The 18,543-nt window shown below is 43.0% G+C and overlaps 1 protein-coding gene across 4 annotated transcripts in view; it reads right to left on the bottom strand.

Moving 5' to 3' along the window:
• The window catches only part of SBNO1 (strawberry notch homolog 1), a 76,879-nt gene that overhangs the window by 9,039 nt on the left and 49,297 nt on the right, over positions 1-18,543 (bottom strand). For all 4 annotated transcript variants that reach the window (XM_021669957.2, XM_021669959.2, XM_021669960.2 and 1 more), the window contains 9 exons: positions 18,346-18,458; positions 18,173-18,244; positions 16,125-16,224; positions 12,901-12,975; positions 10,791-10,937; positions 10,567-10,661; positions 10,381-10,473; positions 4,955-5,092; positions 3,734-3,810 (listed from right to left, as the gene is read on the bottom strand). In XM_021669957.2, the coding sequence (XP_021525632.2) occupies positions 3,734-3,810; positions 4,955-5,092; positions 10,381-10,473; positions 10,567-10,661; positions 10,791-10,937; positions 12,901-12,975; positions 16,125-16,224; positions 18,173-18,244; positions 18,346-18,458 (910 nt within the window). The remainder of the gene's footprint in view (positions 1-3,733; positions 3,811-4,954; positions 5,093-10,380; positions 10,474-10,566; positions 10,662-10,790; positions 10,938-12,900; positions 12,976-16,124; positions 16,225-18,172; positions 18,245-18,345; positions 18,459-18,543) is intronic.

The raw sequence follows: 18,543 nt of genomic DNA, 5'->3' as shown, positions 1-18,543 counted from the left end.
TTGTCAATATATGTACACACACACCCACACACCCCCTACAAGGTTTATGAAGTCCAATCAAATTTTTTTCTCTTTCTTTTTTTTTTGAGATGGAGTCTCCCTGTCACCAGATCGTGCAGTGGCGTGATCTCGGTTCACTGCAACCTCCAACTCCCTGGTTCAAACGATTTTCCTGCCTCAGCCTCCCAAGTAGCTGAGATTACAGGCATGCACCACCATGCCTGGCTAATTTTTGTATTTTTAGTAGAGATGGAGTTTCGCCATGTTGGCCAGGATGGTCTTGATCTCCTGACCTTATGATCCACCCACCTCGGACTCCCAAAGTGCTGGGATTACAGGTGTGAGCCACCATGCCTGGCCGCAAATTTCAAATAAACAATGTTTTGGAATTATTTGTCTTTATTATTTCTTAGATTATAATTCTATTGGCCTATTGAATTATCCTTTCCAATTTAAGGTATTGGTTTCCAATTTAAGGTAAGGTTTTGAAAGGACAGTTTTTTCAGGGGGCTGCCTCCCTATAGGGTTGAATTAGCTGGGCACAATGGCTCACGCTTGTAATCCCAGCACTTTGGGAGGCTGCTGCATGTGGATCATGAGGTCAGGAGATCAAGACCATCCTGGCCATGGTGAAACCCCATCTCTACTAACATACAAAATAAATAAATAAATAAATAAACAAATAAACAAACAAACAAATAAAAATTACCCAGGTGTGGTGGCACACACCTGTAGTCCCAGCTTCTCAGGAGGCTGAGGCAGGGGAATCACTTGAACCCGGGAGATGGAGGTTGCAGTGAGCCAAGACTGTGCCACTGTACTCCATCCAGCCTGGCGACAGAGCAAGACTCCATCTCAAAAAAAAAAAAAAGGTTGAATTTATCGTGTTTGCTAACTGTTGAAGGATTTGTTATTTTAATATCCATTATTTGTATCGCTAGTTTATAAAATTATCTTGTTAGCCGGGCATGGTGGCTCATGCATGTAATCACAGCACTTTGAGAGGCTGAGGTGGGAGTACTGTTTGAGTCCGAGTTTGAGACCAGCCTGGGCAACATGGCCAGGCGCTATCTCTACAAAACATTTAAAAGTATTAGCCAAGAACAGGCATGGTGGCTCATGCCTGTAACCCCAGCACTTTGGGAGGCTGAGCCGTGTGTGAATCTCTTGAGGCCAAGAGTTCAAGACTAGCCTGGCCAACAGGGAGAAACCCAATTTCTACTGAAATAAAAAAATTAGCTGGGTGTGGTGGCTCATGCCTGTAATCCCAGCTACTCAGGTGGTTGAGGCACGAGAATCGCTTGAACCTGGAAGGAAGAAGTTGCAGTGAGCAAAGATGGTGCCACTGCACTTGAGCCCTCGGTTTGAAAAAAGAAAAAAAAAGATCCTGCGATAAAAAAACAAACAACACCTGCATAAAAGCAAAGAAAGGGCCGGGCGCAGTGGCTCACGTCTGTAATCCCAGCACTTTGGGAGGCCAAGGCGGGTGGATCACGAGGTGAGGAGTTTAAGATCAGCCTGATCAACATGGTGAAACCCCAACTCTACTAAAAATACAAAAATTAGCTGGGCATGGCAGCACACGCCTGTAAACCCAGCTACTCGGGAACTGAGGCAGAATTGCCTGAACCTGGCAGGTGGAAGTTGCAGTGAGCTGAGATTGCACCACTGCACTCCAGCCTGGGGGACAGAGTGAGACTCTGTCTCAAAAAAAAAAAAAAAAAAAAGAAAAGAAAAGAAAAAAATGAGAAGCAAAGCAAAGGGGCAGGGGCAAAGATTCTGCCAGTTATTTCTATATTATGAAATTTATAATATACTGTTCTCAAATCACATTGTGGGAAGGACTCAGCAATCTAGAGAGGAGATGGAAAGGGGTGGGAGGGGAGGGAGAGACTACATTTAAATTTAAGAAGAAATAAGGCTGGGCGCAGTGGCTCACACTTGTAATCCCAGCACTTTGGGAGGCCAAGGTGGGTGGATCCCGAGGTCAGGAGATGGAAACCATCCTGACCAACACGGTGAAACCCTGTTTCTACTAAAATCCAAAAAACTAACCGAGCGTGGTGGTGTGCGCCTATAGTCCCAGCTAGCTACTCAAGAGGCTGAGTCAGGGGAACTGCTTGAACCTGGGAGGCAGAAGTTGCAGTCAGCCGAGACTGTGCCACTGCACTGCACTTCTGCCTGGTGACAGAGAGAGACTCCCTTTCAAACAAACAAACAAAAAAGAAGGAACGAGAAAAAGGGAAAAATGCCACCAATGTTTGTTTTATGGTTAAAATTATTTTCAGAATTCATCAATAAAGATGTCCTTCTGGTTAGCACTAATTCAAGATAAATATACAGTGTTAAATGTACACATATAAGACATCTTCTTGCTATAATTCAAAACAAATGTTTGTTTTTAATTTTTTGCAGAGATGAAGTCTTGCTGTGTTGAGGAGGCTGGTTTCAAACTCCTGGCCTCAAACAATCCTCCCTTTTTGATCTCCCAAAGTGCTAAAAGCCACAGCACTGTCCCCAGTGCAAATGTTTTAGAAAATGTTTGTACGAACCAGGCATGGTGGCTCACACCTGTAATGCCAGCACTTTCAAAGGCCCAGGCAGGCGGATTCCAAAGGTCAGGAGACCAGCACGGCCAACATGGTGAAACTACATCTCTACTAAAAATACAAAAAGTAGCTGGGTGTAGTGGCAGGCACCTGTAATCCCAGCTACTTGGGAGGCTGAGGCAGAAGAATCGCTTGAACCCGGGAGGCAGAGGTTGCAGTGAGCCAAGATTGTGCTGCTGCACTCCAACCTGGGCAACAGAGCAAGACCCGTCTCAAAAAGGAAAAGAAAAGAAAACATTTGTAGGTTACCTTTTGAAAGTTTTAAAACATTTTTTTTTTTTTTAGACATAGAGTCTCACTGTCACCCAGGCAGGAGTGCAGTGGCATGATCTTGGCTCACTGCAACCTCCATCTCCCAGGTTCAAGCAATTCTACTGCCTCAGCCTCCTGAGTTGCTGGGATTACAGGCATGTGCCACCACACCCGGCTAATTTTGTATTTTTAGTAGAGACGGGGCTTCTCCATGTTGGTCAGGCTGGCCTCAAACAGCATCTGCCCACCTCGGCCTCCCAAAGTGCTGGCATTACAATCATGAGCCACTGCACCTGGCTTTTTTTTTTTTTTTTTAAGACAGAGTTTCAGTCTTGTCCCCCAGGCTAGAGTGCAATGGCATGATTTTGGCTTACTGCAACCTCTGCCTCCCAGGTTCAAATGATTCTCCTGCCTCAGCCTCCTGAGTAGCTGGGATGACAGGCACCTGCTACCACACCTGGTTAATTTCTGTATTTTTAGTAGAGACGGGGTTTCATCATGTTGGCCAGCCTGGTCTCGAACTCCTGACCTGAGGTGATCGGGCTACCCAGGCCTCCCAAAATGCTGATATTACAGGCGTGAGCCACCGCACTCAGCTGAAAAAGCAAGTTCTAATATAAAGGATGACTGTTAAGTTCATGCTGCCAGAGAATGGTTGGAAATAAAAAAGCATCAATGAAGAGTAAGGAGGTACATAAACTTAACAGTTTCTGGTCCACAACTGTCCAGTAAATACTCCTGATGGAACACATCATGCCTGGCAATACTTAATCTGTTCGTTAATTCATGAGGACACACCGGTAAAGAGTGAAGGTGCATTTAAATCTCGATTAAATTTTGGAAAACATGGTAGGAAACACGAAAATACTAACCAATAAGCATGAGTACAAGTATCTGCGGATGAATTATACTGATCTAACCAGTGCATCAGGGCATCATCTGAGATGACCTGTAAAAATAAGAGAAATTTCACTGAAAACAGCATTGCTTTAAATAAACTGCTTACCTAATCTGGTAATTCTAGAGGCAGTCAATTTAAAATAATCTCTACCCACCCAAAAAACTTAACCCTTGCTATTAGCTGAATCTGAATGCCATTTGAAAAGTTCTGTCATGCTGGTTCCTCTTATGTAATAAAGTTCTCAAATAACTAAATTAGCTATAATTGTTTTCAAATGAGGAATGGCTAGGTATAGTAATATAAGGTAATATTAATAAAATAAACGTAAATGTTAGGAAAAATAGTCACTGTTTTCTATAAATCACTGCAAAATATAAACACAGAGGCATCCTCACAATAAAACTAAGAGGTAGTGAAAAGGACTTTTTTTTTTTTTTTTTTTGAGATAGAGTCTTGCTCTGTCACCCAGGCTGGAGTGCAATGGAGGCTACGGCGTAAGAATCACTTAAACTGGGAGGTGGTTACAGTGAGCCAAGACCAAGCCACTGCACTCCAGCCTGGGCAAGAGCAGGAGACATCTTAGAAGTTTAAGGCTGGTAACATTAAGTCTGCAGTAATAGCATAACAAAAGTTGAGATTTTCCTTAAACCAGGCCGGGCGTGGTGGCTGACACCTGTAATTCCAGCACTTTGAAAGGCCGAAGTGAAAGGATCGCCTGAGCCCAGGAGTTCCAGACCAGTGCAGCCTTTGCAACATAGGGAGACCTCATTAAAACAGTAACCAAATAAGAAAAAAGTAATTTCATACCCAGAGCAACTATCTTAAACAGTTTCAATATATTATTTATAAAATAAGTATTTTTTTCCTTTTTTTTTCAGATGGTGTCTCGCTCTGTTGCCCTAGCTGGAGCGCAGTGGTGCGAGCTTCAACCCAGCTTCCCAGGTTAAAGTGATTCTCCTGCCTCAGCTTCCTAAGCAGCCGAGATTACAGGCGTGTACCACCACACTTGGCTATTTTTTGTATCTTTAGTGGAGACGAGGTTTCACCATTTTGGCCAGGCTGGTCTCAAACTCCTGACCTCAGGTGATCCACCCGCCTTGGCCTCCCAAAGTGCTGGGAGTATAGGTGTGAGCCACTGTGCCCAGTTAAAATAAGTATTCTTATATAACATAACGTACAAATTAGAAAGTACCTTCTTGTATTTCTTTTTTAGATCACCATAAATTTCTAATTTGAGCTGTTTCCCAGTATTTGGTCGATAAACTAAGAAAAGTTTCTTTTTAGGATTCACTTCTTTAACTAAGATGGCAGTTTTCTTGTTGTTTCTTATCTGTTTTAAAAAAATGACAAAATAGAAACATTTTATAATACACACTTTAAGACATGTTTTCATACCATCACATCAGCAAATATAATCATTTGAGACTGTAACACTAAGTAAGTACATGGATAGGTAACTTCAAGAAAGAATGGAAACTACTTGTTTCAAAGACTTTTAACACAGCCACATCCAAAGGGTAGTTACTGGACCTTAATTCTGGCTAAAGATGAAGGTTAAAGACCAATGTTATCTTCAGATAACTATTTGGAATTAGCTTCTTCTGTTTCCTGTACCTCGAATCCCAGTCAAGCAGCCTCAGAGAGATAAGAAAAACCCAGCGTAATAACATGGTAACAGTAGAAACTGGGTAGTAGGCATTAGGGGTCTTCATAGAAAATTATTTCACCTCTGTTGTATGTTTTTAACATTTCTCAGTAAAATGAAAACAAAAAGTTACTGTCCTTTCAATAGAATTCACACCCCTTCAAGAGAATGCACTGGATGGCCCCAGTCCTCTGCACTGGTCTATTCCATCAGTACTGTCTTTCCCTACGTCACAGGGTGTTGAAGGGCAAAGTGAGAGATCACATGATAAAGTGGTCTGTAAACAGCAAAGCTATGTATGACAGCAGAAAGCTAAAATGTTGAACAAATTATCCACACATATGGAGGTAAAAATGGAAGAAAGGGAAGCATTAGACAAATGCTGGATTCAGGTATATATTTTTAACTTTTTAAAGTTGGATTTATAAGAGAAACTTTAAGAGGAAGGAGTTACTCTTAAAACTCCATTAACACAAGGGAAAATCACTGGAAAATTCATTTCTTCTTTAATGAAGACTGATCAGCTTCTAAACAATCATTTCTGGAGTTAAACTGAAGGAAAAAAAGTTTCAAGGTAAAAGGAGTTCCCCGCCCTCTACACAATAAATCACTGTTTGCCGGACTATTAACTTTTTATATTAATTTTCATAATAAAAAACATATTATTTTACTTTCCGCTGTGTGGATATTAAAGACCCTTGGTCTTTTACTTGTTCCAACGATTTGAAACTTTATATATATATACACAGACAGGGTCACTCAGGCTGGTGGAGAGCAGTGGCACAATCTCAGCTCACTGTAACCTCCCCCAGCTGAAACCTCCCCCTCCCAGATTCAAGCGATTCTCCTGCCTCAGCCTTCCAAGTAGCCGGTACTACAGATTGGTACCACCACGCCCAGCTAATTTTTTTGTATTTTTAGTAGAAATGGGGTTTCACTGTGTTAGCCAGGATGGTCTCCATCTCCTGACCCACCTCGGCCTCCCAAAGTGCTGGGATTTACAGGCGTGAGCCACTGCACTCGAGAAACATTGTTTATGTAATTACTGTAAAGTCATTAAAACAACGGGTAAGGTGAAGATTCTATTTAAAATTCTTGGCCAGGTATGGTGGCTCATGCCTGTAATCCAAACACTTTGGGAGGCTAAGGCAGGCAGATCATGAAGTCAAGAGATCGAGACCATCCTGGCCAACACAGTGAAACCCCTATCTTCTAAAAATACAAAAATTAGCCAGGCATGGTAGCATGTGCCTGTGGTCCCAGCTACTTGGGAAGCTGAGGCAGGAGAATCGCTTGAACCCGGGAGTCGGAGGTTGCAGTGAGCCAAGATCACGCCACTGCACTCCAGCCTGGTGACAGAGCGAGACTCCATCTCAAAAAAAAATTGTTTATCAGCTGATGGGAAATATCCAAACTTAGAGGACAGCGTTTAAGACACTAACAATGGGTTCTGTCTTGACAGTCTCAGGTTTACAAATCATCACAGAAGAGTGGAAAGTGATTCTGACATTGTCTTCCTAAGGGTAGCACAGGTTACACACTAAAAAGTATTGCTGCTTAATGCAATGGAGGCTCAAAGGCAAACAAAGACCAGGAATGAACTCTCTAGGGCCACCACTCCTCATGCCCAGTCACCTGTTGCCACGCAGAGCATGAAGGACCAGTATTACCACATCCTTCAACCTAAGGGAAGCTGTGGACCAGGACTTTCATCACAATCTACCAACACTGATATTCTGGCAATAATTTCAAATTAAAAATCATAACCAAGAGCCAGGTGTGGTGGTACATGCCGGTAATCCCAGCTATTCAGGTGGTTGAGGTGAGAGGATGGATCAAGCCCAGGAGGAACTTGAGATTGTCTTGAAAACAGCAATAAAACCCTATATGGACCAATCAAAATTGCATCTATGGGGGACAGCTGAGTAAAATACGTGAATTCTACCAATGTCAACATCTTGGTTGTGATATTATACTACAGTTTTGCAAAATATTTATCTGTATGGTTTCTTATATGACATGCAAATGAACCTACAGTTCAATCAGTATTTCAAAAACTCCAAAGCCAGCCAGATGCAGTGGCTCACACCTGTAATTAATCCACCACTTTGGGAGGTCGAGGTAGGAGGATCATTTGATCCTAGGAGTTTGAGGCCAGCCTGGACAACACAGAGATTTAAAAAAAAAAAAAACTATCCAAGTGTGGTGGAGTGTACCTGTGGTCCCGAAGCTGAGGTGGGAATTGTCTGAGCCCAGGAGGTTGAGACTGCAGTGAGCCGTGATCATGCACGCCTCTGCACTGCAGCCTGGGTGACGGAGCAAGATTGCATTACCAAAAAAAAAAAAACAAAACCAAAAAACCTCAACTCAACTAGGAGCCAGATCCTTTGAGAGCTTTTCTCTGGATCAAGGATCAGCCGCTTAGACCTGTGGAATCAATCTAGCCTGGGGCTCCTAAACTAAAGTACAGTTTAAAGAAGGAAGGAAGGAAGGTGGGAAGAAAAAGGAAGGAAGGAAAACACAGAGGACATGCAATATGGACCACATATGGTCTACAAAACCATACATATCTGGCCTTCACAGAACAGGTTTAGAGACTCCTGACCCCAGTCATTTTTGACTTCATCCTGCCTCTGGCATCACCATACATGTAGTTACTTCATATGAGCAAGAATCAGGAATTTTATTTGCAGTCAGTCACTCCATACATATTTGTAAATAGAAAGCAAAATATATTATATACAACAAGTTAAATATTACTCAGCCTTGTAAAAAAGCAACAAAGGGGCCGGGCACAGTGTGATTCACATCTTTAATCCCAGTACTTTGGGAGGCTGAGGTGAGAGGATCGCTTGAGGCCAGGAGTTTCAAACCAGCCTGGTCAAAATAGTGAGACCCCATCTCTACAAAAGAAAAATGAAAAAATTAGCCCCTAGGCATGGTGGTGCACACCTATAGTCCCAGTTACTGAAGAAGTTGAAGAAGGAGGAACATTTGAGCCCAACAGGCTGAGGGACAAAAAAAGAAATGAATAAAATAGTTACAAAAAACAGTTCAACTGATTGAGGCCACTGCTTGAGACAACATGATTAGAGAGAGATTAACCTAAGGACTAGGGAGTGAGTGATGAGCACTAAATGTAATTACCTGTAGAACTAGGCCGGGTGTGGTGGCTCATGCCTATAATCCAAGCACTCTGGAGGCCAAGGCGGGCAGATCACCTGAGGTCAGGAGTTCAAGACCAGCCTGACCAACATGGTGAAACCCTGTCTTTATTTAAAAAAAAAAAAAAAAAAAGAATTACCTGTAGAACTGAGACTAAATGAAGGTCAAAGGCAGAACACATTACATCATTGCTCTATGCTCTCACAATGCAGAAACAGAACAATTAAGATTGGAGAGGCATATACAAACACAAAATTTTTGGCCAGGTGCGCCGGCTCACACCTGTAATCTCAGCACTTTGGGAGGCCGAGGCAGGCGGATCACGAGGTCAAGAGATCGAGACCATCCTGGCCAACATGGTGAAACCTCATCTCTACTATAAACACAAAAAATATTATCTGGGCGTGGTGGTGCATGCCGGTAGTCCCAGCTACTCAGGGGGCTGAGGCAGAATTGTTTGAAACCAGAAAACAAAAGCTGCAGTGATCCAGGATCGCACCACTGCACTCCAGCCTGGTGATAGAGCGAGACTCCATCTTAAAAAAAAAACAAAAAACAAAAAGCAAACAAAAAAAAAAACAAAGGTTTTTTTTTTAAAACACATTATTTTCAGGAATACTGAAACCTAGTATAACATTTTATCATGCTGTGTGTCCTGGAGAACACGGATTCTTGTATAAGAAAAAAGACTTGGCTGGGCACTGTGGCTCACGCTTGTAATCCAGCACTTTGGCAGGCTGAGGTAGGCAGATCACCTGAGGTCAGGAGTTCGAGACCAGCCTGGCAAAGAAACCCTGACTACTAGAAACACAAAAAATTAGCTGGGTGCGGTGGCAGGCACTTGTAGTCCCAGCTACATTGGAGACTTGAGGCAGGAGCATCACTTGAACCTGGGAGGCAGAGGTTGCAGAGAGTCAAGATCCTGCCACCGCACTCCAGCCTGGTCGAAAGAGTAAGACTCTTGTCAAAAACAAAACAAAACAAACAAAAAAAACACCACCACCAAGTATCTTCGAGAATTGGTGAAATAAAAATTCTGTAGTCTTGGATTTGAATAAGGTAAGTCAATATAAAACTCAAGATACTGTTCCATATGTAAATGTGTGTGTGTGTATATATATATACATATATGTCTACATAAATATGTATAGATATGGATGTGCACACACACCCCAAGTCCTGTCCAGAGAGATAAATCATAACTGAAAGACTTAGCTGTTTTATTAACTGAAAAATGAGTTTTCAAGATATAAAGCATTATTAAGACTAAAGCAAGTCTCTTGTCTTATGAAAAAGGGCTTAATTTAAAAAAACGGTAACAATTCAGCCAGGTGCAATGGCTCATGCCTATAATCCCAGCACTTCGGGGGGCCGAGGCAGGTGAATCATTTGAGGTCAGGAGTTTAAGACCAGCCTGGTCAACATGGTGAAAGCCAGTCTCTAATGAAAATACAAAAAAAAAAAAAAAAAGGCCAGGCTACTGAGGACTGCTTGAACCCAGGAGGTCGAGGTTGCAGTGAGCCGAGATTGCGCCACTGCACTCTAGTCTGGGTGAAAAGAGTGGAATTCTGAATCAAGAAAAAAAAAAATGTAACAATTCTAAACTCGCATCTAGTAACATCCTTTAAAATGCATTAAGTGAAAACATAATACAAATGGACAAACCCACCATTACAATGATAAATTACCAAAACAGAGAAAGCTAAACACAACTGGGAAACAGGCACAAAGTGAAGAGACAATTACAATGCTGGCCATTAAGAAGCATTATATATCTGAGTAGCTAGCATTTAAAGGAAAAGTCGTACTTGCAATGACAAGTAAAAGCCATCTTCTGGTCCTGTCAGTTCAGCCCAAATCTTAGTAGCTTCTTCCCATGACATTCCCCTCTCTACACTAATCTGTAAAAGAAATAACAAAATTTAAACTCATTTCTGTAAATGCCTCTCATGGGAAGACGATACTTCCACATGTACAACATTTTCTAAACTTACTGTGTATAATTCTACGTGGCCAGAGGTTGAATATCCTGGAGTCAGAAACTTTTTAACATCACTTTTCCTCACCTTTTCATCTCCAGAACCAAGATCTTGAACAAGAAAAAGAAACATATAAATGTAAAAAGAACATTTTTATCAAGTACACACATGATGTTTAAACAATTTCTCTATTCCACATGTTCCCTGGCGATGTTGGGGGGGAAATGTTCCCTACTTACCTAAGATTCCCATATCGTATCTTCCATTTTTTTTGGCATTTTGGACAACTGCAGTAAGCGTGTCCGCAAAATACTGAAATAATGAATTCTGCTGATGTACCTCCATGCCTAAAATTCTATTTAAGAATTTTCCTATGTTGTTATAATCTGTAATGACAAAAGATGAACGATTTCATGCATTCAAATGAATAATTTAAAATTTTTTATTCATCTAGGCTTAGTTCAAGTCCCACTTTCTCTTCTCAAAGTCTTTCTTGCATTGTCCTCACAATAAGGCTATAATCTGCCCATTTCTCTCTCTAGCAATTAGCACCACTGCAGTACATGCTCAAAAAGTTTGTCAAATTGAATTTTTGCATCTTCAGCCTTATTTATGAAAAGTATGGGGCCGGGTGTGGTGGCTCATGTCTGTAATCCAAGCACTTTGGAGGCCAAGGCGGGCGGATCACCAGAGGTCGGGAGTTCAAGACCAGCCGGACCAACATGGTGAAACCACGCCTTTAAAAAATAAATATATGAATAAATAAAAATAAAGAAAAGTATGGACACAGTTTGGTATATAAGAAAGTTGGCATCGGGCACAATGGCTCATCCCTGTAATCCCAGCAGTTTGGGAGGCCATGGTGGGCAGATCACCTGAGGTAGAGAGTTCAAGACTAGACTGATGAACATGGAGAAACCCTGTCTCTACTAAAAATACAAAATCAGCTGGGAGTGGTGGTGCATGCCTGTAAACTCAGCTACTTGGGAGGCTGAGGCAGGAAAATCACTTGAACCCGGGAGGTAGAGGTTGCGGGGAGCTGAGATCTCGCCATTGCACTCCAGCCTGGGCAACGAGAGTGAAACTCCATCTCAAAAAAAAAAGAAAAGGGCCGGGCGCGGTGGCTCAAGCCTGTAATCCCAGCACTTTGGGAGGCCGAGGCGGGTGGATCACGAGGTCGAGAGATCGAGACCATCCTGGTCAACATTGTGAAACCCCGTCTCTACTAATACAAAAAAAAATTAGCTGGGCACGGTGGCGCGTGCCTGTAATCCCAGCTACTCAGGAGGCTGAGGCAGGAGAATTGCCTGAACCCAGGAGGCGGAGGTTGCGGTGAGCCGAGATCGCGCCATTGCACTCCAGCCTGGGTAACAAGAGCGAGACTCCGTCTCAAAAAAAAAAAAAAAAAAAAAAAAAAAAAAAAAAAAAAAAGAAAAGAAAAGTTGATTCTAATACTAAATTCTCAACTGTAGCTGCACAATCAGTCTGGAGCTTTGCTACCAGTGTGAGTTCCATCCCTGACTTCAATAATTTTTTTTTTTTTTCGAGACGGAGTTTTGCTCTTGTTACCCAGGCTGGAGTGCAATGGCGCGATCTTGGCTCACCGCAACCTCCGCCTCCTGGGTTCAAGCAATTCTCCTGCCTTAGCCTCCTGAGTAGCTGGGATTACAGGCAAGCACCATCGTGCCCAGCTAATTTTTGTATTTTTAGTAGAGAGGGGTTTCACCATGTTGACCAGGATGGTCTCGATCTCTTGACCTCGTGATCCACCCGCCTCGGCCTCCCAAAGTGCTGGGATTATAGGCGTGAGCCACCGCGCCTGGCCCTAAATTTTTTTTTTTTAAGGCCTAGTCTCCCTCTTGTTGCCCTGGCTAGAGTACAATGGCGCGATCTCGGCTTACTCCAGCTTATGCCTTCCCGGGTTCAAGCAATTCTCCTGCCTCAGCCTCCTGAGTAGCTGGAATTACAGGCACCTGTCACCACACCTGGCTAATTTTCTTTGGTATTTTCAGTAGAGATGGGTTTCACCATGTTGGCCAGGCTGGTCTCAAACTCTTGACATCATGATTCGCCTGCCTCGGCCTCCCAAACTGCTGGGATTACAGGCATGGGCCACCATGCTCAGCCCACTTCAGTAATTTTTAAAAGCTTGAGAGCTCATCATATTAGCAGGCAGTGTTGAAAACCGCTGCTCTATTTATGGATCTCTTATGAATACCCTACAACAGCCAAAATCACCCAGAACGTTTCAGGAACATGAAGCATCCCCTTCAGCTGAAAAGCATATGTCATAATGAACTTTAATACTATAGCAACAGTTACACGCCTACACAAAGTTAATAGTAGTACCTTTATCGAGAGTAAGAATTCCCGAGCGATCTTCTACATTTATCAGACCAACTCCTATCAGTCCTTGTCGAACATCTGTAAGAACAGGATCAATTTTGACTCATAAATTACAAGGAATGTCTGCAACGTATCGTTAAGTGAGAAAAGTATGTTGTAAGTAATATCATGCCATTAAAAAAAAAAAAAACCCTTGGTGTTTTAGATAAATATTGAGAAAATGTGGAGAGGACTGCCCCTGTTTACACTGTCATCTGTGACCTAGGAAAGTGAGGGTGGAAGAAGGATTATGGGGACCATATTATTTTTTTTTTTTTTTTTTTTTTTTTTTTTTGAGACGGAGTTTCGCTCTTGATACCCAGGCTGGAGCGCAATGGCGCGATCTCGGCTCACCGCAATCTCCGCCTCCTGGGTTCAGGCAATTCTCCTGCCTCAGCCTCCTGAGTAGCTGGGATTACAGGCACGCGCCACCGTGCCCAGCTAATTTTTTGTATTAGTAGAGACGGGGTTTCACCATGTTGACCAGGATGGTCTCGATCTCTTGACCTCGTGATCCACCCGCCTCGGCCTCCCAAAGTGCTGGGATTACAGGCTTGAGCCACCGCGCCCGGCCCGGGGACCATATTATTAACTCTCTTCATTATCTACTTTTAGATTCTTTTCTTTCCTTTTTTTTTTTTTTTTTTTTGAGACGGAGTTTCGCTCTTGATACCCAGGCTGGAGCGCAATGGCGCGATCTCGGCTCACTGCAATCTCCGCCTCCTGGGTTCAGGCAATTCTCCTGCCTCAGCCTCCTGAGTAGCTGGGATTACAGGCACGCGCCACCGTGCCCAGCTAATTTTTCGTATTAGTAGAGACGGGGTTTCACCATGTTGACCAGGATGGTCTCGATCTCTTGACCTCGTGATCCACCCGCCTCGGCCTCCCAAAGTGCTGGGATTACAGGCTTGAGCCACCGCGCCCGGCCTCCTTTTTTTTTTTTGAGACAGAGTCTTGCTGTCACCCAGACTAGAGTGCAGTGGTGAGATCTTGGCTCAATACAACTGCAACCTCTGCCTCCTGAGTTCAAGTGATTCTCCTGCCTCAGCCTCCCAAGTAGCTGGCACTATAGGTGCATGTCACCACGCCTGGCTAATTTTTGTATTTTTAAGTAGAGACAGGGTTTCGCCATGTTGGCCAGGCTGGTCTCAAACTCCCAATCTCAGGTGATCTGTCTGCCTTGGCCTCCCAGAGTGCTGGGATTATAGGCTTGAGCCACCTCACTCAGCTGTGAGATTATTTTCATTACTTAAAATAAACAAGTAATCTAAATATACTTTTTTTTTTTGAGATAGGGTCTCATTCTGTTCCTCAGGCTGGAGTGCAATGGCATCATATTGGCTCACTGTTACCTCCGCTTCTCAGGCTCAAGGATTGTCCCACCTAGCTGGGACTATAGGTGTGCACCACCGTGCCTGGATAATGGTTTTCTATTTTTTTAGAGATGGGTTTTCACCATGTTGTCCAGGCTGGTCTTGATCTCCTGAGCTTAAATGATCCACCTTCCTTGGCCTCCAAAAGTGCTGAGGTCACAGGTGTGAGTCACTGCGCCTAGCCATAACGTGTAATTTTAAGAAGTTAGAAATAAATCAAGGAATCTTTTTTTTCTTCTTTTTTTTCTGAGACAGGGTCTCTGTCACCCAGGCCGGAATGCAGTGGTGCCATCACAGCTCACTACAGCCTCCACCTCCAAGGCTCAAGCAATCCTCACACCTCAGCCTCCCAAAGTGCTGGGATTAAAGGCGTGAGCCACCACGCCCAGTTGTTTTTGACACTCCCTCTTATGATTGAAAGGAGAGAAGGTGTAGGGTTAAGATTTTATTGCTTTTGTAGAAAGCCAAGAGTAATGATGAACACCCCTAACTAATATGTCAATATTAACTGTTAACAACACATATCAGTATGTGCTAACATATCAAAAGGATTTTCTAGTGAAAAATGCTAACTCCATCTGGGTGTGGTGGCTCATATATATAATCTCAGCATTGTGGGAGGCTAAGGTGGGCAGATCACATGAGGCCAGGATTTCAAGACCAGCCTGGCCAACACGGTTAAACCCCATCTCTACTGAAAATACAAAAATGAGCCAGGCATGGTGGCAGGCACCTGTAATCCCAGCTACTTGGGAGGCTGAGGCAGGAGAATCCTTTGAACCTGGTCTCAGAGGGTGCAGTGAGCTGAGATCACACCACTCCAGCCTGGGCGACAGAGCAAGACTCTGTCTCCATATCTTACAACTACTAATTGTACAAAATATATTCAGTTTCCCTGGACTACCAAATTCATCTAGACTACTTACACTTATGGCATAGGTTGTAATCTATTCTACAGATATTGCACATACAAGATTTGTACTGTAAATATAAAAAGTCTTAGGTAGTAAAATAAAAATAAAATAAAAATTCTCAGATCCATATTACAAATCCTGTACTTTTCAAAAAAATATGGACATTTCCGGCTGGGCATGGTGACTTACACCTGTAATGCCAGCACTTTCGGGGGCTGAGGCAGGTGAATCACGAGGTCAGGAGTTTGAGACCAGCCTGGCCAACATAGTAAAACCCCATCTCTACTAAAAACACAAAAAAATTAGCTGGGCATGGTGCAGGGTGCCTGTAATCTCAGCTACTTGGGAGGCTGAGGCAGGAGGATCACTTGAACCCAGGAGGTGGAGGTTGCAGTGAGCTGAGATCACACCACTGCACTCCAGCCCAAGTGACAGTGCAAGACCGTCTCAAACAAACAAACAAAAATCTGTGAGCCACACGTATCTCACCCAGTTTAAACAACTGTGAATTCATGGCCAATTTTGTTTCATCCAAATTTCCCACTCCCACCAATCAACCCTCACAAATTATTTACCTAGGGACTTCTTCAACTTTAAAATAAAATTTTAAAACCTATTTGGCAAAGTGATTTTACTGAAATGTACTAAGACAACTTTACTCTATTAAATCTATTAATAGACAAACATGATTTCACTATATCAAGAGTAAGAGGATCTTCATTTGAATTTGTTTTAATAAAGCTATTTAAAATAAGACACTTAACGTGTACTAGTAACCATTAATTAGAAAGTTTTATACAATTTATGTCCAAAGAAAAAAACTAAAATGACAGCAAATGTTAGAACTGTTAGAAAAGGCTTGAATGTATCTCTGTCATTGTAATGAATATTTTTAAGTTACCTTTAAAAAATTCTCCAGGATAGTCTGGAGGTGGTGACACCATAGGCGAATCCAAGTTCACAATGGATTTCATGACAATTTCTAAAGCATTTCTTCCGTACTGGAAAAAAAAAAAAAAATCAAAACCTTTAACCAGTTTCAGCATTTGGATACTCTTTTTTTTTTTTTTTTTTTTTTTTTTTTTTTTTTTTTTTTTTTTTTTTGAGACGGAGTTTCGCTCTTGTTACCCAGGCTGGAGCGCAATGGCGCGATCTCGGCTCACCGCAATCTCCGCCTCCTGGGTTCAGGCAATTCTCCTGCCTCAGCCTCCTGAGTAGCTGGGATTACAGGCACGCGCCACCGTGCCCAGCTAATTTTTTGTATTAGTAGAGACGGGGTTTCACCATGTTGACCAGGATGGTCTCGATCTCTTGACCTCGTGATCCACCCGCCTCGGCCTCCCAAAGTGCTGGGATTACAGGCTTGAGCCACCGCGCCCGGCCTGGATACTCTTTAATCACATGGCCCCACCTAAATATTATGAGGTCAGGAGTTCAAGACCAACCTGACCAAGATTGCACCACTGCACTCCAGCCTGGGCAACAAGAGCAAAACTCCGTCTCAAAACAAAACAATTATTGTACCAAAGATTCAAAAAATCAATTCTCAGCTGGGCACGGTAGCTCATGTCTGTAATCCCAGCACTTTGGGAGGCTGAGGTGGGCGGATCACCTGAGGTCGAGAGTTTGAGACCAGCCTGATCATCAACATGGAGAAACCCGGTCTCTACTAAAAATACAAAATTAGTTGGGTGAGGTGTCGCATGCCTGTAATCCCAGCTACTCGGGAGACTGAGGCAGGAGAATCACTTGAACCCGTGAGGCAGAGGTTGCAGTGAGTAGAGATTGGGCCACTACACTCCAGCCTGGGCAACAAAAGCAAAACTCCGTCTCAAAAAAAAAAAAATCAGTTCAATTACCTTTATACATGTTCATTATTTTTTCTTTTTTGGAGACAAGAGTTTCGCTATTGTCACCCAGGCTGGAGTGCAACGGCATGATCTCGGCTCACTGCAACCCCTGCTTCCCGGGTTCAAGAGGTTCTCCAGTCTCAGCCTCCTGAGTAGCTGGGACTACAGGTGTGTGCCACCACGCCGGGCTAATTTTTTATGTTTTTAGTAGAGATAGGGTTTCACCACGTTGGCCAGGATAGTCTCGATCTCTTGACCTCGTGATCTGCCCGACTCGGCCTCCCAAAGTGCTGGGATTATAGGCATGAACCACTGTACATGGCCACTCCCGACTAATTTTGGTATATTTTTTTGAGACAGAGTCTCCTAGGTTGGAATGCAGTGGTGTGATCTCAGCTCACTTCAAGTTCTGCCTCCTGGGTTGAAGCGATTCTCCTGCCTCAGCCTCCCAAGCAGCTGGGACTACAGGTAGGTGCCACCATGCCTGGTTAATTTTGTATTTTTCGTACAGATGGGGTTCATTATGTTGACCAGAGTCGTCTTGAACTCCTGACCCCAGGTGATCCACCTGCCTCAGCCTCCCAAAGCGCTGGGATTACAAATGTGAGCCACTGTGCCTCCGCCTAATTTTTGTATTTTTTTAGTAGAGACATGATTACACCATGTTGTTGGCCAGGCTGGTCTCGAACTTCTGACCTCAGGTGATCCACCCACATTTGCTTCCGAAAGTGCTGGGATTACAGGTGTGAGCCACATTGCCTGGCTGTTACGTATATTTTATTTATGCTGCTAGTTCATGCCTCTGCATATAACAAACATGAGAAATATTAACTTCCTTTACTTCTGAGAACTCAGTTAATTCATTTCCATTCATTCCTGTTTTCCAAATGCAATGAAAAGACAGCTATATTGCTGTACTGATCACTCACATGTGCTCTAACTTACATGTGAAATTCTATGTCTTATAGAAGCCATGATTTTAAAGCAAACCCACACAAGAGCCAGTTTTGTTTTAGACAGTAACTACTTTTCTTTTTTGTTCCCTACAGACACCATACACTATCCGAAGTTTTCAGAGATACTGAAAGTTGAAATGTACCTTATTGTCAAAGTTGAACCTGCTCAGATCCCTAGATTCTGTTGCTCTTCTGTCGCCATGTGTAAGTGCCCCCTACCAAAAAAAAATTTCAATCAAGGCATAGGTAACCTTTTAGCAGAAAACAGGTACCAGAGATCATCTTTTACACAAAGCTACACAACTCCAAAACTCACCAAACTCTCAAGTCTTTTAGCAACAATAGATGCAAATCTTTGTTCTCCTGCCAGTTCAGAAATCAGGAAGACATATTCGGGAGCAGTAACTTGGTTTGATCTATGAGTTCGTCCTGCAACAAAATTGTTTTTAAAGATCACTGATTGTGTTCACTGGACAGAGACAGAATATTCTGAGACGTATTCCTGGCATTTAAC

The sequence above is a fragment of the Aotus nancymaae genome, unplaced genomic scaffold (assembly GCF_030222135.1).
Source record: "Aotus nancymaae isolate 86718 unplaced genomic scaffold, 86718_ANA_hifiasm-v0.15.2.pri h1tg000021l, whole genome shotgun sequence".
NCBI classification, from domain to species: Eukaryota; Metazoa; Chordata; class Mammalia; order Primates; family Aotidae; genus Aotus; species Aotus nancymaae.
Note: the sequence above shows the minus strand (reverse complement) of the source record. Positions and strands in the feature narration are given on the sequence as shown.